Source organism: Diadema setosum, chromosome 4 (assembly GCF_964275005.1).
Source record: "Diadema setosum chromosome 4, eeDiaSeto1, whole genome shotgun sequence".
NCBI lineage: Eukaryota > Metazoa > Echinodermata > Echinoidea > Diadematoida > Diadematidae > Diadema > Diadema setosum.
Window position 1 is genome coordinate 10,940,401 of NC_092688.1, and position 22,982 is coordinate 10,963,382.

General features: G+C 38.0%; 1 protein-coding gene across 3 annotated transcripts in view; it reads left to right on the forward strand.

Annotated features, from left to right (window-relative positions):
* Positions 1 to 22,982, forward strand: part of LOC140227553 (uncharacterized) — a 67,953-nt gene that overhangs the window by 11,793 nt on the left and 33,178 nt on the right. For all 3 annotated transcript variants that reach the window (XM_072307963.1, XM_072307964.1, XM_072307962.1), the window contains exon 2: positions 6,655 to 6,815. In XM_072307963.1, coding sequence (XP_072164064.1) covers positions 6,722 to 6,815 — 94 coding nt within the window. In that variant the 5' untranslated portion in view covers positions 6,655 to 6,721. The remainder of the gene's footprint in view (positions 1 to 6,654; positions 6,816 to 22,982) is intronic.

Here is a 22,982-nt window from a genome sequence, read left to right on the forward strand (position 1 = left end):
TAAACGAGAATCACCTTTTTATATAACTTACGAGTGATATGTTTCTTATAATTATATTAATCTCACAGAAATTGGATAGGGGAGAAGTCTGCAATACCACTATACAAGATACTATGCTACAACTCTACGTGAGATTCGATATGCGTAGATAAGAGCAACATTGTGATACTGCTGTAAGTAAGGCGACAAGTAATGTCAATATAATATAGATGATGAACAAAGTCTGTGTTTATTGCCTGTCGGAGATATTTGAGGAATTTTATTATCAAGCACCAGATATCTTTTGACTGCTTCAGATTCTTCAGATTGTACGTCTACTTGGATTGTGACAAATGACAGTTAAGCATGTGGCATGGGAAAAATAGAAATAATTATGATTATATGACATTAGTCATTTGTAATGACTTCTGGGTGGGACGGGGTCAAATTACTATGATTGCCTGTACTTATAGCCATTGATATTATGTTCCATGCCAGGAAAAGTGCAGTGTGTTTCTTTTCCCCGTACACAGAATTTCCTGCTCCTTGTCACCGCCGGTCATGACCTCGCTTTCACTTCCGTTCTCACGTCTTATCATTTCCGGTATTCTGGCGATATTTAGAACAATAGACAATAAGGCGGTATGTGTTCATGTGTGTTTAAGCACTAATAATGATGCGATTAGCACTCACATAACACATAATGATGGCTGTTTGTTTGAGAGTACAGCTGTACTTGATAATGTTAGGCACTTGCGAATGTTTAGAAATGGTTTTATGAATTTACAATCCTCGCTGACATCATTTCCCTAACGATGTTGAAAGAAGTTGTTTGCATGCCATTGTTACATTGTATGTATAGTATGAAGATTTACACTATTACTGTTAATTAAGGGCGTTGCCTGTATTGTTCCCTTGCACATTTACATTCGGGAAGTGCGTATGTCCCGTCCATTATGTCTCTATTGCATTGTTCTCAACAGGCACAAGTGTCCCCATTTTATCAACTATTATAATGTAACAATTCCTAGCTTCGTAAGAGAGCACCAGTCTTATATTGCAGTATTCGCACCTCTCTGTTTGTTCCTGGTAAAGGCTTCGTTTGGTCGTTATCCCAGAAAATATAAGAGTGCACTTAATGGTTTAGTTAATTTCTGATGTCGCGCGTATACCCTGATCCATTCCGGTGATACTGTCACTGCTCATTTCATATAGACCCATTGACCTGAAGTCCCTCATCCCAATCATAACACTGCCCTTTACAGTAATAGCATTTGACGAAAGGACGTCACGGCTGTCATGAATGTTACAAAGGGTCTATTTTGGTGGAAAAGTCTTATTTTTTGTGTAAAGTTTTCATTGACATAGCGAATAAGAGTCTCTCATCATTATGCATGCGATCACGTGTTACTCTATGGATATGATTTAAATAGTTTCAATCAAACGTTAAACATAATGAAAACGCACAAATACACATAAACACGCACACACAGAGATTGAGACAAACACAATACAACCCCTTGCGTACAATAACACGTGCGATCGGCAAACAGTGAGTACTGTGTCAGTGTGTTTACAATTAGGAACATCCTACGTGATTAAAAGGCAAAGTGAGTGATAAATAAGGCAATGTTGGTGTTCTTGGTAAACACGTTAAGTAGTGGGATTAGAAGGCAGGGATACATTTCGCACGGAGTGACGACATGAGGCGAAAACAGACATGATATTGAGAGGGGGGGGGGGGGGCAGTGGGAGGAAAGTGGCCGGAAAAATGTTTTTGTATTACATTAACTTATAATTTTCAATTTTTCATCTGTTTTTTTTTCTTTTTTTTTCGAATGTTAATGATCATTATAGAAGTATACTAATTTCTTTTCCATTTTACATGTATTCCCAAAATTGATTTTATATACTATCGCTGTAGGCCTACATAGGAGCGTCGCAGAAGATTAACTTTTTGTCAAGTAATCTCCTAACAAAATTTGCACCAAAAATGGACATCAGATTCTCTACATTGCTAAATCAATTTCGCTTAAATTCGTGACTTCAGTGTACTATTTCATTCGATCCCAACAAAAATAACGCTTTACGACCAGCGTTTAACATTGGATGCTTGTACAATTCAGAAAAGCCTTTCACATTTTTGGGAAAAACAAAAACAACAACGAACCAGACTTTATAGTTTTTGAAAGTAAAGGTTGTGTTAATATTGCTTGTTTTACTTTGTTCAGTCAGTGAGCTGTCGGTTTCAAAGTCGGTTTGCTTACAACAATAAAATGTATCAGTATTTGGAATGATCAATAGTATAGGTTTGCCACGATGAAACGGGGGAAAAAGAGAGAGAAATAAAATAAAGAGTAGATGACATGTTTTTACACTCTCTGCCGGCAAAAACATAACAAAGTGGAAAAAAACAAGCAAGCAAACGTACACTAATCTTAATGTCTTTGATCGCGATGAAATCGGATCCATATCGGAAGTCGCGGGCAGGTAATCGGAAGGGTGACATGCGTTGCACTCGTTTCCACGTCGTGAAAAAATTTGGCGGGAAATGACCCATCCAAAGTGACATTGGGTCAGACACACATCCCACGGCTTTTGAAGGATCCCGTCTGTTTTTGTTTTATTTTTTCACACCATCTTTCCTGATGTTTTACATTCTTGCAATGTACTCTAAACCACATTTTTTTTAAATCTATTTTATTTCTGCATTCCTTTTTCATACAAGAATATAACAGGAAACCAACTGAGCAAAGTTAATGAGTAATATTTGAACGCTGAATTACATGGAAGCAGGTTAATGTTTGACTTGAAAGTACAGCTAAGTTTTTCCTTATGATACTAATCGATTACGAGCAGGTGTCTTCTACTAATTAGATGAAAATAAGATTTCACGTACCTTCTGTTCTAAAGACATATCTAACAAGTCTATTTAACACTCATATTAAGCACTTGAGTGCTTAATGTAAGCAAATCAAGTTCTTGTTTTCTCGCAGAGTAGTATGCAATTCAATTAAGAAGATTTGATGTTCTATATAATATGGAAAATTTCTCCAAAGGTGACTTACGATGGTGTTGACAGTGGCCGCTACACTAAAACATCAATTATGACGATAATGTTGACAGTGTTTGTAGTTCTACTTCTACTATTAATCGTAATGATTATCAACATGAAATCATCAAAGATGTATGAATCATATCTACGATAACGATTAGTGTAATGACTGTGATATATGTCGTGTGACAATGTAGATTTAATTGATCCTTGTGATTAGTGGGCAAACTTATTCACTCTTGTTAGTTGAACTCATTCGACGAAATGCGTGAAGCATGTTAGACCTATTATGATACTAATGATGATACTAACTGACATCATTAAGTAAGCAATGTCATAACAGCGATGGTGATGCCACTTATGACTTGGGCAACAATTTATGCGAAGAGATCGCTAATCCAAGTCAAGTCCTTTCGCCATGTAGAGCCCATTTTCTTTGATAAATAAATTCATTACCCAGCTCCCTAAATTCACGCCAAGTATAAAGGAGAACTGTTCACGATGACCAAGTATAAAGGAGATTTGTGCGTACCCTTTAAAGAATCGAGTTCGTCGCTGACACGCTCAGTAAAAATAAGATGCCCCCAACGAGGGCATCTATATCCGGGTCTTCAATTGACTTGTGACGTGTACCAGGCGACGCTCACGCAACACCTGTAATTCCTCACTTTGCGTCGTCTGCGAGTTTGAAATAACCCTCTCTCCCAGGAGGGTTGTTATAATTCAGTAATCTGAAGCTAATTATCTCACTAGTGCCCTTAATTCGTTATTTCTCTCATTGTTGTAGACGCTCCTATTACCTCCTTGATGTAGCTAACCCTTCAAATTAGTTTCTGTCCTTTCCACGGTCGCAGAATTTGTCTTCGTCCGGATAAAAGCCCATTCGTTGAGTGACAACCCTCGTACGTGTATGTTCAGATATTATGCAAGTTGCGGGCCTGTAAAAACAAACAAACAAACAAACAAACAAACAAACAAACAAACAAAAGATGGTTTGACCCATCAAGAAGACGACTTCTGTTTCACCTTGTACGTCGAAACACAATCATGGTATCGACGGGGATACAGTTTGCTGTGCAAATGAATATCATTTGCTTGGATTTATAGAATAAACTTAAATCATATTCAAATCATATTCAAATTCAGACCTTTGGCCTGAATTCACGAAGGTGGTACAATTGAAACAATGGTTTAAACCAAGAACAAAGCCCGTAGTTTTTATGGGGCGCCAAGTGTAGCATGGCCTATTTCGTTACGAAATGTAACATTTCGTGACGAAATGGTCATTTCGTCGACGAAATAACTGATTTCGTAATGAAATAGACCATGCGACACTTGGCGCCCCATAAAAAACTACGGTCTTTGTCCATGGTTTAAACCATTGTTTCGTTATTGTACCACCTTCGTGAGTTCGGGCCAAAAAAACAAAAACAAAACAAAACAAAACAAAACAAAAAACAGAGAGCTAGATATTTTTCCGAAAAATTCAGTCTAAAACAAATTTCTTTTTTTACTTTTTTTATTAGTCCACCTGTGCAAAATAAGAAAAGTAATAAATTATTGACAATTTAATCATGATGGCACAAAATCAGAGATAACTAAATTTACTCACAACTATATAATGAAGACATGCAGGCGCATTAAAGAAACAATATGGTATACACCGTTCTTGTAAACATATACATATTTTAAGGTGCATGCAAATGGAGGAGACCGCCATCAAAAAGCAATGTGCTTTACTGGGATGACCTTCAACTAAGATACGAACAGAGAAAATAATATGTAATTATGATGAATACTACTGACTAAAAACATAATGATTATAAGTATATATACGTATGTCTGTATATAATTATTTATGTATAGGCGTATGTACTGTATTTCTGAATGTGTCCATCAAACAAGTTACAACAATAAAACCAACGAGGCGTCTCTCTATCCACCTCCCAGGGAAAAAAAAAAAATACAGGCAAAGAAGAAAGTACATTCGAATGATAGAGGGCGGGATGCAGTATTACTACTGGTAGACGATTGATAATGTCTACCCGTATACACGGTATACGTAGTCATACTCTCTATATTTTTTTTAATCTACCGTAGAATTTCACATTATTATAGTCCACGCTTATCATTGACGTTCTGATGACAACATGAATCAATGTGTGTGTGTGTGTGTGTGTGTGTGTGTGTGTGTGTGTGTGTTTGTGTGTGTGTGTGTCTGTGTCTGTGTCTGTGTTTGTGTGTGTGTGTGCTGAGCGATACGGCAGAATGAGTGAGGTGAATGTGATGAATTATTATGTCGCATGATTCATTTTTAATTCAGTGTTGGTTTGAATTTTTATCGTCGTTACCAACGGGTTGTGGAATCGAGCGTTACAGGGGTCGATCTTGCCGTTGTGTCTCCTGCTGGATCCCCTTTTCAGCGGAAACGAGGAGGAGGGGAGGAGGGGAGGGGAGGAGGGGAGGGGAGGAGGGTGGGGGGGAGGAGGGAGAGGAGAGGTTACCGATGGATGGGATGGCTGATCAAATGTTTTCTTTATGCATCTTCTTAGTGTGTCATTCCATATGTTTGTTCGTACGACTTCATTCTCTGTACACTTGAAAAATCTTGTACAAAATCTTTTATCAACAATTTATTTCTCATGTCCAATATTGCAGTTTTGCTATTGTTTTACAGTGAAGTGTGCCTCAGTTTTGTGCACTGACTTGAAGAAAAAAAAATCTCGCATACAAAAAAAAAAAAAGATATGAGCTCAATCGCGCATCTACAATGAATGCCACATTAAACTTAGACACTACAGCGAATAGAAATCCTTCTGTCCAGACATGAACAGAATACAACATTGGTCAACAACAACAACAACAACAACAACAACAACAACAACAACAACAACAACAACAACAACAACAACAACAATAAAAAACTACTACATCAACAACGGCAACGACGACGACAACAACAACAATAACAACAACATCATTAATCAACATCAACAACAGCAATACCAGACTCGATTATTACATTATGTGTTAACTAACTTTGTCTAACATATTTGTGACATTACGGGACCTGGTAGCCATGGACACTGAAGATTTTTAGTGATACAATGTAATCTTCAAGCCATTATTAATTACATGGTGTCAGAATAAGAAAATTAGAAAAGAGTTCGTTTAAAGGGATGGTACAGTATTGGTGGAGATGAGAATTTGACTTTTAACTTTTTGCGAGATACCAAGAAAACACTTATGATATAGTACAGAGCATACCATTTTAAGAGGAATTCAAAGTTTATTTGATGAAAATTGGGTTTGCAATGACTAAAACATCCAAAAACAACACTTTATTAGAATCGCTCTTTTTGGATATCTCAGCCATTTCAAAACCAATTTTCTTCAAATAAATGTTGAATTCCTCATAGAATTACATGCTCTTTCATATTTCAAAAGAGGTTTCTCATTATCTCACCAAAAAAAATGTCAGAAACTTGAAATTAGGTCTCAACCAAAACTATACGATCCCTTTAATCATGAATCCGTCCATATCTTTGTATGAGTTGTATGAGTCGTATTGATTGATGTTTACTTTATTTCGCTTGTTCCTTCGTATCGTTCTCCTTCAGGGCGTCGCTGACTGCTTGAAGAAGAACTTATTTTCAACCTAGACAGAACACACCATACAGAACCAGCATGGGCAATTGGCACTCATCGAAGAAACATAATAAGATCAAGGACGAAGAGGGCGCCGTACAAGATGACGAGAACGAACAGTCTGTCGCAGGGGGTGAGTCGAGAGCTTACAAAACACAACAGAATACCAGTATCTGTGCACGTCTATATTTTCATTTCTATCTATTGGCATTCAAATCAATACATATATGATATCATCAGCTGATGCCGCTGTACAAACGGAAAAACCACACATTTTTTTTTTTTTTTTTAACGCAAATAACAACAGTGTTATACCAAGGAGGTACCACCTTTCCTACATAAAATAATAGTCTCATAAAACTTGCGGTCTATGCGGTCGAGAGAGAAAAAGAAAAGTGCGCCATCTGCGGCATAAATTTGATCCTGTCAGTCACATAATAGAGAGGTTCTTTTGTGGTTATTCATTTTTCTAGAGGAATTGAATATAACCGTTCGCTTACGTTCAAAGGAGAGTAAAGCTTGCATTTTCTATGCGATCGGTTGTTCATTTATCATCATTTTACCTTTTTTATCTTTACAATATTTTGGGGGTTTTTTTCACCGTAATTCGCCTATAGATTTTTGGTTCGTAGTTGGTACAATGCAACATAGAGCAGTATAGTAGTGTGGTTACTCGTGGAAAGGGTCAATGTCTGCATGCGTACTGTGTGTGCTTAAATACGACTAGCACGATACGTCGTTACGACGCCGCGGGGGGGGGGGGGGAGTAGGCGAGCATGCGGCGTATTCTTAGCCAAATTTGATTCCAGCAGATCATTAGAATCGCAAAACTACCAAACCGATCAGCAGATCATCAGAATCGAGTCATCTGTTGACTCGCTGCCAATAAATGAAATAATGTTATGGCTAAGAATGCGTCACATGCTAGACTAGGGAAAAAGTAGAAAGCGATGTGTCACAATGTACGTCTCTCCCTCGTATGGGAGAGAATAAACTAATCAGTATTGGCCGTAGATGGGGTAGTACAGTATTACTGATTAGAGTACACTGTACCAACGAAAGCTGGCTTCGTTATTGAATATAAACCGAACTACAGTCTGCTGCAGCACTCCCTTCATTTGTAACAACCCCAAGCCACTGATGACGAGATAATGGAACCTGGGGGCGGCCCCGTCACCTTGCACATTTAAAGCCATCAGACTCAGACTTTTTTCTCCTCCATCATTAGTGCCCCCCCCCCAAAAAAAAACCAACACAACAACAACAACAATGCAACCATGGAGACAGTCGAATGCATAAACACTGTCGTTGCATGGCAACAGAGGATTTCGCTCTCAATATCATTAATTTAATAACTATACTCTTTATGAAGTAAATCACTGTGACTGCGAAAATTAAAAAAAAGAGACAAAATACAAACACCCGAAACAAACACATATTATCTACACACACGTAAAGATAATTAACACCTACACATAAATACACACAAGAGAGACTTCGTAAATATTCGTGATATGCGTGTACAAAGTATGTATTTGTATGGACTTGATATACATACAAATATATTTAATTATGCAATATATTTGTATTTTTATCTGTCAATTCACATACATAGTGACTATGAAATGTCATGTCGTCTCGTAACGAACGGAGACAAAAAAAAAAAAAAAAATGTGTGAACCCATGCTTGCGTGCTGTTTATATTTCTATTATTGGTCATGTATATCTTACATTTCTTATATAGAATGAATTCATGCTTTAGTCTCTGTGGAAATTATTCATTTTCATATTTTTCCTGCTCAAACTCTGAAACGTCCAGATTCTTTGAATTGTAACATTATATGCAGATTAAGGAGAGATTATATCTATTTTTATGGTATGTTTGCCAAAAATAGACGTTCCTATGGCGTTGACTCACTCCTATACTGCATGCCTGTCTCAGTAATCACGACAAGTGAGAAAGAGGAAAAAACCGCAGCACTTTGGAATAAACTAGAATGTTAAGAAGGTGCTGCACTTTGAAATTGAAAATGACAGATCAGTTTAAAAAAGGTACATGAAAGACAATTCAAACGGCAGAGTATGAAAAAAAAAATAGGTCTTCTTTATCCAGGGTAGCCTCTTCAGTGTTGACTGCTCTACCTCTGCCATTATTATTATAACTAGCTGTTGCAGGGGAAAAATCACAATTAACAACACGAGCATTTGAAGCAAACCATACACCATTATTATGGTTTATATACGATGTAGACATTGCCACCCGTAGCTAGAGTTATTTTTACAATAATTATATTTCCTTAAGTGAAATATATGAGGTTATGGGGGAGATGTATGATGTAGTAAACGCGTAAGTTAAGTAGAAAACTGCTTCGTACTTTTCCAATTTGTTTACCTATGATGCATACAATATTACAGTATGTAACAGAAATGTAGTGTTTTTTTCTTGTCTATCACATTGTTTTGTATCTGTGTGAATCATTATTATTATTTGTCATTCTATATTTCTTCAGACATGCAGGGCACCATTGTAAAACAATTAGCAAACTGAATGTGCCTACCTTGTGTGTATGTGTGCTTTTTATTTCAAAGAAAACATGAATAAATAAAATAAATAGACACAGGTATATTTAAGCAGTTGGTTGATACCTTTCCCCTCCCGAGTTCAATCCATTCGTGCTGGAGTCAGCTTGGCACAACTTCAAGTTATGTACATTCCTCATACATTATACATTCCCATTTTGTTAATGTACTCACGAGTCCAAATTGTATCTATAATCAACTCGGATAGTGAGTCGGAATATGAACTGAAGGGGATATGCTAATTCTTTTTTTTTTACCACTTTAACTATCAGAATAAGCATGATGTCTACATAAATAATGTTTAAATTTTGCAATGGAGATGATGTCTGCTACTATCCTTGTTCATCCTATGATACAATTGGCTTTGCGATATATGACATGAAGAGAAAAACTGAAAGATTAACATATTTACATAAAACAATGAAGTAAGTGGCTGTAAACACCGATATTTATATCCTACGGGATGTATTTCCATTCTAAGTAATAGTGATGAAAAAAGAAATATTAGCCTAATCAAGGTTTCCATCCCTACCTATTTTTTTCTTCCTCTTTTCTCTCCCTATCCCACTCCCTCCCTAAATTTCTCTCTCCTTCTGCGTCTTTAATCTATGTAACCCTCAGTTCTCTTAAGTATCACATGATTCATGATCTCATGACTTTTTTATGACTGCGCTACTGTTTCACTCCAGCGCTGCGTTAAGCCTTATTCCCGAACTAGCTCTTCAGATTTTGAAAATATCATATTCCATTACAGAATTGCGCCAATCCCGATACAGCATTTGATACGCATAATGATTTAATATCTTTATCAGATCTCCATCAGACTCATATGTCTTCTTTTTTTTTCCCCGAGATGTGTTTTAATCATCATTATTATTATTTTCTTTTATACAAGACATTTGATGAGAAATTCGCCTGAAGTTCCCCCATACAGGTGACGGTGGGGGGCAAATGAGACATCGGCAAGTGGCGATTTCGCCGTAGGCGGCGTTAATCCTAATGTGACTTAAAATTGCGACACATCAATGTAATAAACCGCCCCTGCTTTTAATACTAGTAGGTACAACATGTAATACGAATTTGACAACTCGTGATATCAGTGTCTCGCACTTCTAAATTTACTGCCTTTATGTGCTGTTTAATCTAGAGGAACCACATTATGCTGGCTTCACCTTTCACCTTTTTTTTTCGACATTGTGCTAGCTACCCTTTTGAGCAAATGCGTTTAAAGTTGCAAAATTAATGACTACGTTTCTTTTCATTGTCTTGTTATGGCCCAAAATGTGTGCAAAATATTTCGTTTCAGAGTTGAATTGTGTGGATATTTTGAACAAAGTGCATTACAGATAGAGGGCTACTGATCTTGGAAGAAAATTCGTTAATAATGCTAAAAAAATTATTGAGTCTTCGCTTCCTCACCATCGACAAAGAAAGCCCTACCACTGCCCGCCGCCACTAGCAGCAGCAGCAACAGCCGAGACAGCAATGATATTCCAATTTCCAAAACGAAACCATTCTCAGGTATCGACAGAAAAGTAATGAAAATATCAAGCGCATGAAGTCACGTAGCTGGGCTAGGGCGCTCCCAGCGGCCGAACGTGTCTCAGGGTTGCGGTCAACACAGTAAGTGGCAGACTCATGCACGTAGAAACTGTAAAGGGTCATGAAGTTCAATTCCCAGGCACTGTACAATAATGAATAACCAAACATTTAGTCCTCCATTATACTCCCCTAGTCAGCCCTCCTTACCTCCCTCACGATCTCCCCAACCAATCATCCATATACAGAACGACACTTACATACTACAACAATAACATCAACTTTCCTTCACCCATTAGAGATCCAAACTTGGTGACCTACCGAGCGGTGAAAGTCAGTGACGATAATTAGTTGGTCATTCATTTTTCATTGCTGTTTTGGGTCACTTATCATGGTTTAATTTCGTATACCTTTACACGTTTAGTATGATATGATGTTTTGGTCTGGTCGTAAACGCTATAAATCAGAGAAAGGCTGACGCTCACCACGTCCTCTAAACGAAACCCAATGACATTTTTACACCAACAAATAAACGTCATGAAAGACACACCAGGATTAACACGTTGAACGCAAACAGACTACCCATGGTCATTGAATGTTACAGTACATTATGTAGTAGAAGAACAAAACGAAGTTAAAACACAACAGCAAAACAATACAAAAATGACTATCATAAATAACTGATTAGAAAGAAACACCTCCGAGATCCTTTCAGTATCACAACAGACAAAAATTGTAGCAACAACCTGAGGTCTATATTTTAATCAAATGCTGTCAGATAGGCCTGTAAACGTGTAATGAATTTCACAAGTATCTTTGTCATGCTGCCTACGTGCGATTTTGAGACAGACTGTATTATTGGGATCACACACTGCAGTTCCCACAAAAGATTAGTTTTATAGCTAATGAGCGTGTGTGAGGGGGGGGGGGGGGGGAGGGGTGTTAGTTGTAGTTCTCGTGGTTCTGTCAAGGGTAATGCTGCCTTCCCGCCCCGTTCGATGTTCCCGACCCGTTCGATGAGAAGAATGCGGGCGAGCGAAAGTCATGCGTTAGCTTGAGGTTTTTTTTTTTAATTTGTTTTGTCTATTTTCTCAGTTTCTTGTAAAGAGCAAGTGTGTGTGTGTGTGTGTATGTGCGTGTGTTCGTGTGTGCGTGTGTGCGTGTGTGTGTGTGTGTTTGCGCATGCTCGCGCACGCTCGTGGGGAGTGGATTCTGCAGCCCCTGCATTTTACGTCACGCGAAATGGCGCTTGCGTATTCATAGTCATATCTTCATTTTAGTCACGTGCTGGACGTAAAAGCGAAGAAGGTTGAGGAAACGACGTCGTTGGTTGTACAACCAAGGAGGTATGCCTAGTACCTTATTGGTACAACGACGTCACGAAAGGATAATACCGATGATATGAACAATTTATTCTAGGCGCAAAAATGCGCAGACTGACAGAGCCCGAGTCGTAACCAGCCGAGGCGCCTTGCTGGTTTTTCGTGACCAAAAAAAAAACTAAAACTTCAAGTTTACATCACAGCTGATTAAAATGGCGGGATACCTCCGTAGACGGAAGTTGAGTGAAAACAAGAGTCGAAGATTGGCAACATGATCGTGAAAGAATAGGGTGAATGTTTAGGACTTTAGTGATTTAATAGGACGGGTAGCAGTACTATTACAGGCTGCGATACTGCTGAATGATAATGTACCGAGAGAAGTTTATTTTTGATAAACACAAGATCAATAAAATAGCAAACATTACATTCCCAAACAATCAACAGATGTGATTATATACACAGACAAGACACAATGTGGGCATTTTTGCCTTGTAATCATTCGTCAACCTGTTTTTGCAAAGTGAGCTGAGTGAAAGTCAATATTTTCTTGTCATCGCTCGACGTGATAGAGTGCGATTTGATGTCAAAAATTTGACGCCCAACTTCCGGTGATTCGCTCCTTGCCGTGTATAACGATTCTGACACTCTCTTGTATACCTGAAGTGGATGGGTCAACGATAGGGCGTATACTTTTCGTTTTAGATTTATTCTAATTTCACTTTATCATGCTTATATTTACTTTCGATAAGTTAAAACTTGTACTTCCTTTCTCTGATCACCAACACTCTTCTTGGTTCAGATTTCATGAGATTGCGTTGTTTTTACTTCCTGTCGTTTTGTTTTTGTTGTTTTTTTCCCGAAGCACAATAATGGCGTTATACTATATCAAGAAACACAGTAAAAAAAAAAATCTTTTAAAAATAATAATCGAAACACAGCTAATTTGGTGATTGTTAGCACATTCATGTTAAAGGGGAACGAATCCCAAACATACATGTGGATTGAGTGAATGCAGCAATGAATAGTGAAAATCTGAGGAAAATCGGACCATAAGTTCAATAATTAAGATTTTTTTTTCAATTTTTGCGATGAGATCACAAGATCAGAAGACTTTTATGGATCATGCCGTCATAATATACAATAAGATATAAAGAGATTATAAAGGAAATTCCACAAAATATTATATCATATGAAAAGTACACCTTTCCTGGACTTGTTACTAAAATATGTCAAGGGTAAAATCATTCCCCCTGCTTTCTGAAAGAGGTATGTCTACTGCTCTTTCGTTATGCTAGAAAAGTGACATTTGTTGAAATTTGTGTATATCTTCTTTAAATCGAATTGCATATGTGATGTCATGAACTGTACTATAGTCTTCTGGTCCAGCGGTCTCGTCACAAAAACTTCAAAAATTCATAACTTTTGAACGGATTTTCAGATTTTATTCAGACTTTCACTGATGTATTCTACTAAATATTCCTGCATTCATTCAAACAACATAAAACATTTCGGGGTTTCATTTTTATGATAATCATAACTTAGAGATAAAAAAAGAGTAGTAACAGAGGAAGAGAAAAGAGAGAGAGAGAGAGTTTATAGAGACTACTGAGAGGGAGAGAAAGGGAAAGTAGAGGAGGAATCACAGACAAGATGGGGAGACGGGGATTTGAGTAATTAGAACAATTAGCCTGCAATTAACGAAGTCATCATCGTGGATTATAGCCCGCATCGCCTGTTTTCTATCGGCTAATGAAGATATCTCTGTGAAATCTCGTCAAGTCGGTGGAGCGGAGAACTCGATCGAGATTCAGCGGTAATTCGATCGAGGATCGAGGGAGGCATGGCTTGAGCTTGGGGAGTTGTGAAATAACCCAGATTTCGTCAACCGTCTAGACAAAGAAGATGTCGTTCAACAACTTCGTATGACACGTCGTCATGGTAACAACGTGAATGGAGCACACATATGTAGCAAAATATATGCTAATTACATTTCAGTTAATATTCCATCTGTTGTTAAAGACGTAGGCAGCCATGACTCCTGCCACTCTCTTTCACATTAAATTGTCGAATGTGTACTGTGTGTGTATGTGTACTCACTCCGAAGGAGTTCTGATGGTCTTTTTCATTCAAATTTGTTGTTGTTGTTGTTGTTGTTTAAAAGGGAAATCCGCGACAAATAAAAGAGAAAGAGTAAATCTTACAAGCACAGCAGTGAAAGTTTGATCAAAATCGGATGAAAATGAAGGAAGTTGATTTCCACGAAACAGTTCTCGAACAATTATTACTATTAACAATGACTATATGCAAATACATATAGTAAATGGATGATGTCATCCGCTCACAATTTGTAGTACAGTATAATGTACATGAAGTCATGAAATTTCCAGTTTTTTAGATCAAACGCAATCACGCCCCAGTCTCAAATCCCAGTACATCTGACTGATCATTATTTTGAAGGTAGTCAGCGAGGAATAGAATTATATTTTTCATTTCAATAGCAGAAACTTAAAATTCTTTTCATTTGCTTTTTTTTTTTTAAACGATCAATGGAAAATTGTGAGGTGATGACCATCATCAGCTCACTCATTAATGCATATCAACTGCATAGCGAACCTGAAAAAAAAAATCACAGTGTCATAACTTCCCTATATAGTTTCTCTGATTTTGATCAAATTTTCACTGTATTGCTTGTAAGATTTAACTTTTTCTTATCAGACTAATATTATTATGATCATAACTGGCCTTGAATTTCTCTTTATCTCTTTGGGACGTTGCTAACCTCTGCTTCTTGTGATGTTGATATAACGTATTCATTGCTTACTAATTCCATATTGATGTAATAAGAATTTATCTTTATCTCTTTGGGACGTTGCTAACCTCTGCTTCTTGTGATGTTGATATAACGTATTCATTGCTTACTCATTCCATATTGATGTAATAATTGCATCTTCTTTTTGGGGGAGAAGGAGGATAATTGAGGACTACTCCCTTTGATGTCAGCCAGAATAGAGCTCTAGTGGGATTATCCGCGGTGTAGGTGCGCTAGATATAGTTCGAGATTAACATGGATGAGGGTGATTAACAGAGAGGTACGCGTCATCGTGGAGAAAAGTGACAGTTGAGGGGTGGGGTGGGGATATAGGAGGACGGAGGAGGGCGTAAGTGCCACGTACCTGTAATGTTTATTACCGTAGGGTGTTACGAACTTCTATTCGTGTATCGCGTTGTCATGGTTACACTCACCAGGTACACGACCTGGCAGGACATCAGTTATTTATCGTTCCGTGAATCCAATTATTGTCAAAAGACATGTTATCGCGGGCGCGTTGGAACCTTTAAATCTTTGCGTGTAGCCACCTACCCACACTCTTGCCAGAAATTAACCACATTATTGTCAATACAAACAAACAAACAAACCACAATCGTGAGAGTTAATGAATTTCCAACATTCTCAACCGTGATGGTCCAGCTTGCAGGTGACAGTGATGGCTGGTAACCATGGCAACCTTCCATCCCGTCATCAATATTAACGGCACAGACACCACTGCTTTCACCCTCTTAGCAACATGGGTATCACCATTTCCACACCGCTCCACACCATTTCCATCGGAGGGTGGGGGAGGAGGAAGCGTGCAAGGATAAAATTCTTTTTTTCCCCTTTTTTTGTTGTTGGACGAATGCGTTGGAATGGTGAAATCAAGGCAATCATAGTAGTTAAAGCCTTATCATAATTATGCTTTGACAAGCTATAACGTAGCCACGAGTTTAGATTCTTTTAGGTTTTAAAATGTTTAAATCATAAGTCACGTAATACTGGTATTGCTTGAAATTTGTGCCTTGGCCATACAGGTGTGTCGACAGTGTAGACACTGTCGTTGTTTTCTTTCCCCATCTTTCCTGCCCTTGTACTTTGCATCCACTGTTAGTAAGTACATGTATTGTTTAAAGCATCAGTGAAAGAAAGTCGAATGCATTCTGGCGTCTCACAACCATACTTTTATCGACACAGAGCAGGATGTTTCTGCCACTGCACACTTCGGGTGTTCAGTGTTAAAGAGAAGCGAAAGGCGATGGTCTTAAAGCCATGTTTTAACATTGGGAGCAGTGATTAAAAACAATTCCAATTATCACATTCGATGCATATGTATAGTTTAGTTGTATCACAAAACAACCTACCCTACAAACAATTTGCGTATAGCCGCAAGTATAAGGAAATATCACTAATTTTTTCAAGAAACCATAACTGTATACGGCGGTTTAACGGTTCACTCTAAAAGCGGTTATTAGTAAAAGCTATTGATCACATTTTGTGTATTTAACAATAGTTAATATTAATTATACTGATTGACATTTTCATGTTGGTTATTTTCATCCCTAACTCACATGCTAGAACTATTTTGAAGCACTACAGCTTTTTTTTTTTTTTTTTTTTTTTTTTTTTTTTTTTAATCTGCAAATGTCAGGGGCTTTAAAAATGCCAAGTGATGGAGAGGTCATTTGAACGCACGATCTGAAGTCACTATCGGACTGACACTCAAGTAGTCGGAGCGTTCCCACATTTTGCATGAACTTCCTTTGATTTGTCGTATTAGGTCGAAATGACTAAATAACAGCAATGACTGCGTTTGTTCTGAATACAGTTGTACCCCGGTATGTTACTCCCTCTTATATACTGTAATGTTCTTATTAGCTCCTAATAGTATCGGTGAAACTCACTGTGCACTTGACCCCGGTAAAGATTACGTTAGTTGGAATGAATTGCGTCTGAGAAAAGGCAATGTATCGTAAATAGCGTTTAGCGCCCCAAAATATACTATATATATATATATATATATATATATTTTATCAAATATACCCTTGACATTGTTGGAAAAATAAACGTACATGTTTTGGTTTTATTAATAGACAACTATCATGTGTCTCCAACAGTGTCATGTTAAACATTTACAATACACCTGCAGTGATAGAAAGTGGAAAATAGTACCGAGAGACGCACTTGTTATAAATTTAGATATCTGGGCTATTTTAGTCAGGAGATATCATTATTTTTAGGTGGTTCCGGCAATTTTTGTTGTGGTATATTAGATAATAGCGAGGTTCTGATGAACCCGTGCTACATCCGTGATTTAACGAGTTTTCTTGACGCGTAGAGAACAGCATTCCAGGTCTTTCCCCAGACACATTTTTTACTAACCTGTGCCCCTAAGAATAGCAGTCCAGTCACAGTCAGACGAGGTTTTATTATCGAGCCGCACGATTTTAGGAAGTTGACTGCATCTTTTCACCTGACATCATCATCATCTTATACACGTGCAGCACGCCTGAGGTCAGGGACCGGCAATTCGTTCCGTAAAACGATGTGCGACGCCGCGTCTCTATCACCGAAGCTTCCCTGCCGACGGTCATCCGAATGTTAATATGCCCCAGTTTATTTCGCGAAACAATAAATAGATATGAAATAAACATGTGTTATTTGTTGTTTTTAAGTCTTCTTTCATCTTGAATGTCTACGCACACGATTATTTTGTGATTTTCTGATTTGTCACGACATAGAGCTATTTATCATTTTGTACGCTGTTGTTGCTCTTCTTTGTCTTTGAGATGCTGATCAGTATTCACCTTTTTGTGGTTTGATAACTCTTCATCTTACCCCAAAACAATGTACTCCTCGAATTACATAGGCCCTACTTGATGTAATTTCTATCGTGCATAAAATTATATGAAACATAGAAGAGGCTTGAATGGATCAATCAATTCATGGCAGTTAGTTGACTTCGAAAGAATACATCCGATTCAGCAAGTATCAATTTCGCATAGATGGATCCTGCGCATACAACCAAACAGGTTGATACAGATTTCAGTGAGGTGCGTTCATCCACCTCCAACGACAGGTGTGAATTTCATTGCTACAAATCAGATGAACACATCGCTACATAATGGAGTAAGGTACAAATTAATCCATCTCTCACGATAGTCTAAATCCCCCAAAGACTTTGTACAGAGCAGACCCTGATAGATATGTCTCGTTGAGATGCGTGAGGTATGTTACTCTTTCACTAACATGGTGATGTAATTTCTGATTTTGAGAAACACGAGAAAACTGAGTGGAAGTGTTTGTGTATATGTGTGTGTATGTGTGTGTGAGCGTGCGTATACATGTAAACATACATAATTAATAATAATAAATAATATATTTGAAGAGTTTGTTTGCAAAAACCGATAAGTCCATATTTGTCAAATGGAGATATTTGCGATTAAAGGTCAAGAAAAATAAAGAGAATAATAAGAAAATTTTTGCTTCATTTGACCCTAACTTCCAAAATATACCTTCATATGTAGTGAACAATATATCATTTAAAAGGTATTATTTTGTACATTATGACTGAGACCGTACTTCAAAATCTTAAAAAATGGACTTATCGGTTTTTGCAAACAAACTCTTCATTTATAGTTCTTTTCTTTTTTTCTTGGTGTGTGTGTGTTTGGGGGGGGGGGGGCTTGTTTCCTAAAATAAACACGACATTTAAGGAAGACTCGACTTGCAGGTGATTCACACCTCTGTCGGCGCTTGGAAATCAAACAACAATACTGTTTTACGTCACTTCGATTGAAGATCAGTCGAGACCGAGGTTACCGACAGAGATATTTCTCTCCGCAAATATCTCGGGAGACCTGTGCGAGAAAACTAATTCGAGCACGCACGAGATAAGACAAACCTAAGAGTGCCTTCATTCATGCATTGTTACGTCAAGAAGCCGCACAAGAAAACAATACTGATGCCGAGGACGCCATTGTTTAAAGGGGATTCCAGACCAGTTGCCCGTGTCACTGCGCTTTCAGCTCGAGGCAATACCGGTCTCTGAATATAGTAAACATTGGCAACATATTGATGCGGACACATTCTGCTGCCATTTCCTTTTTTCTCAGCCTAAGCGCGCGGAACGACGGACATTGACCACGTCACAACTTCTTTGTCCAAATTAGGTGTTGATGATGACGCGCAAATGACTATAATGTACCAGTATTTTACTATTATTTATCTATTTATTTACTCATTGTATATAGATTTTTTTTTGCTTACTTATATCGTTAGAATCAGGTGAAGTGAAAGTATAGATTGCATCCTGCCAGCCGATAAGCGTTGGTCTAAATTTAGAAACTTTCCCGTCACCCCTGTTCGTGAGCTCAACTTGCGACAGGAGACAAGTCATCGACGTTCGGATTTAGGAATATTCTATAGTCTTAGCGGTCTTTATTAGTAGATTCTTGCAGGAATTTCCTCTTACCACCTGAACTGGGGGAAACGGGGGGAAACTACGAACTTCCTTTTACCACCTGAACTCGGGGAAAACTTTGCGAGAATCGGTTTTGGGGGTTCTCCGTCTTTCCGAAACTATGAAAGTCTCCTGCACTTCCGCGACACCACCGGCCTCAGCTCCGCCACGCGCTCGTTTTGTCGTATACGCAGAAATAAAACGTCACGGAGGAAACATAAAACAAGTAATTGCACCACGAAGGAGAGATCGATAGTCTGATAGGCTGACTTGAATGACTTTTCCTGTGTCATTTAGGGGCCAAACGGTAAACTCATATAGGTTTATAGCCACCGAGGAACTATGATGAGTAGAGAAAATTGAACGGAGGAGTAGATAAAGTTACGTGGTCCGGTCGGCGTTTCATTTACCCTCTTCTTTTACGAAAGTTAACTTATGGATACTAAATGATACCTGATTAGTGGGGAAACTTCCCCCGCAATGTCATGGTCTAGCTTTAATTCTTCGTAAAAGCAGGAATATTCCAATAAGCACGTGTTCGCAGACATGTAAACTTCATGCAGTCACACCAATGCGGTTATAGCCCATGTGTTTCTTTTTCAATCAGATAACCGGAGAAACGAGCTGAATCGAGATCGATATGAGAGTGCATTATAAGATTTAGATCCAAACTGACATCAATAAAGCCAACACGCTACGTATTCCATGTATGTAAATGGATTGGTAACGCAAAGACCAGGAAACAATTATTTTGGACAAGTTAAAAACTTTAAATATCTTGCAGAATATACACTTCGTTTGCAGGTTTGCCCACACCCAACTCACCACCCAGGGCGATTGGTTGGCTCAGTCGGTATAACGCGTCTGCCTCAAGATCCAAGGACCCGGGTTCGATTCCCGAGTCTCACTGAGCAATGCTGTGTGTAATCATACCGTCTCTATAAAGTAAGAGGCAAAACAATCTGTCCCTCGGAAAGGACATAAAATGGAGGTCCTGTGTTTGAGAGAGTCAGAACTCATGCACGTAAAAGATCCCGCCTCATTTTATTCTTTCATTCAAAGTGCAAAATGTTTAACCCAGGGAAGTGGTCCCGCCTCACATCCAGCTGGACCCCCATGGAAGAACAGACAGCGTTGCTGAATCAATGAGCTATCCAGCCATCTTCTCAGATGGAAAAATTAAACAAACAAACAAACAAACAAGCAAATAAATAAACAAACAAACAAACCTGCTGAGAGACGGTGTCAGGGTAACGGTTTATTTAAAAAAAAATCTTGAATATTTATAATATTATGTATAATTTGGCTTTCCGAGAGACACCGAAATAAGAACGCATATTATACACTCTAAACCAAAACTGCATTGAAGAGTAAAAACACACAGGAATTGCTTGCATTCCTAAAATCGAGAAACGATGTACATCGAAATGTAAAAATTTATGTGTTTCCCAGGAATAATGAAGTTAGAAATGCCCAAAAAGGATTATGATAGTCATTCCTTTTTTCTCTTATGTTAGAAAACAAATTTACGACGAACTACCACAACGTAAAAATCCCAGAAAATCAATTTGTGATGCCAGTTCTATATTGAAAAACCACACATAATCAAGAAGTATTCTACAGGCTGAACATCATCGCACAAAACAACGTCTTTCATTAGAATATTTACGATGATTTTCACACTTTCGATTGTTCCACTCTTTGCCATCCATACATTGCCATACGCGCCTCTGCAGTTTGAAAAAAATATATCGTATAAAGAAATCAAAGACCAAACGCATTATTGGCATATTGGCCTTTGTTAAATGTAATTCAGTGACAGAAATGCAGGTCACGTATACTAGGTAGCCAATAATGACCGTACATCATCACAGCTGCGTATATACTGCCATAATCAATTTTTTTTTTTTTTTTTTTTACTGATGGACACCTTTGATAAGACAATGCTAAACATATGAATTTGTACCTTTCTGTTTCTTAGTTTGATTGTTTGTTTGTTTGTTTGTTTGTTTGTTTGTTTTGTTTGTTATGTGTATGCGTTTTCTTGCGTATAGTGAATTGAACTAACGTGTTGCAATACCACTTGTAGTGCGTGTACGTTGGTTTGAGGTCAATAGAAAGGAAATAGTATATTTATGGTCACTGATAAAGCAGTGAGAACAACGTTTTATTACCGGAACATGATAAGTTCCTGTGTATAAAAAAGGTGTAAAAATAAACAGGAAAAAAAAAGCGAGGAGGACATAATCAACGGCATAATAAAACAACACCGACCTAAAAGACCCCCCCCCCCAAAAAAAAAAAAAAAACACCAAAAACTGTCGAATTCTTCGAAGGATTGTCATCCTTTCTGCATTGCCTGTTTTTCAGGATGGTTCAATCAATTCTTCTATGCTTTCAAGTTCAAGTTTCAAGTTTGTGAAACATTTATATTCCATCTTTTTCATGTAGGAAATCACATGTATGAAATTATTGTACAGGAAGGCAGAACCTCAAAAAAGCAGAGCTTGTGGTGAGCTGCCTTACAAAATACATTACATCACAAACACAAACACAAAAAACAACAAAAACATAATGATAGTTCCCATGGCAATACTGAAATGAGATATTCCTCAAAGGGAGATATTGTAGTCTAACAGAGAGGCAACAGTGAGTATGAAAATATGTGACGAGCTACAGGCTATGGCAAATGTTGCATATACCTGAATTATCCGTTGCATATTTTATAACTGCCAATATATGAAACCTCTGCACAGATGTAAACAAGACAATGAATGAAATGCACTGGTTCCAACTGGATCGTGAATAGACATGGCAATATTGAAATGAGATATTCCTCAAAGAGAGATATTGCAGTCTAACAGAGAGGCAACAGTAAAGTATGAAAATATGTGACAAGCTGCAGCCTTTAGCAAAAGTTGCATATATTAGAGTTAAACGTTGAATATTTATAACTTCAAGTAATGTGAAACATCTGCACAGATGTAACAACAATGAATAAAATACACTCTTACTTACTGGATCATGAAGAGACCGCTTTACTATTTAAATCTAATGCATATCATTTTAACAAAAGTTGTTCCTAGCAACCTGAAAGCTCACACGAGGCCTGTTCAACACAATTAATTTGCTTTGATTAGTCATCATTTGACCGCATGATAAGGGGAACAAAATGACCACGTCTATTATTGTTCTAAGTTTTCTGGCTGACCAGTTCACTGGTTTGTCAAAAAGTAGGGCGGGGGGGGGGTGGTGGGCTGGGGAGAGAAAGGGGTGGGATAGGGGATGATTGAGTGTATGAGTAATCCACGACGACCATGACAAAGCTTGCATGTATACTCTGGGTAATGCAGAACATCATAATGAAAAATCATACCGTCATAGTGGCCATATGACTTCGGTGTTATTATCGTGGTTATCAACTCTTCAGCTCCTGTTTAATTTGGCACTTGCCCAATTCGGCGTATATAGCCTCTCCCTCAAGCAAGCCCTACATGCGCTGATCGCAGTCCGCACTCGCAGCAAAGCATCCTGGGAATCTTGAGCGGACAATCGCTCGGCCTTGAATTTGATGACGCAACAATC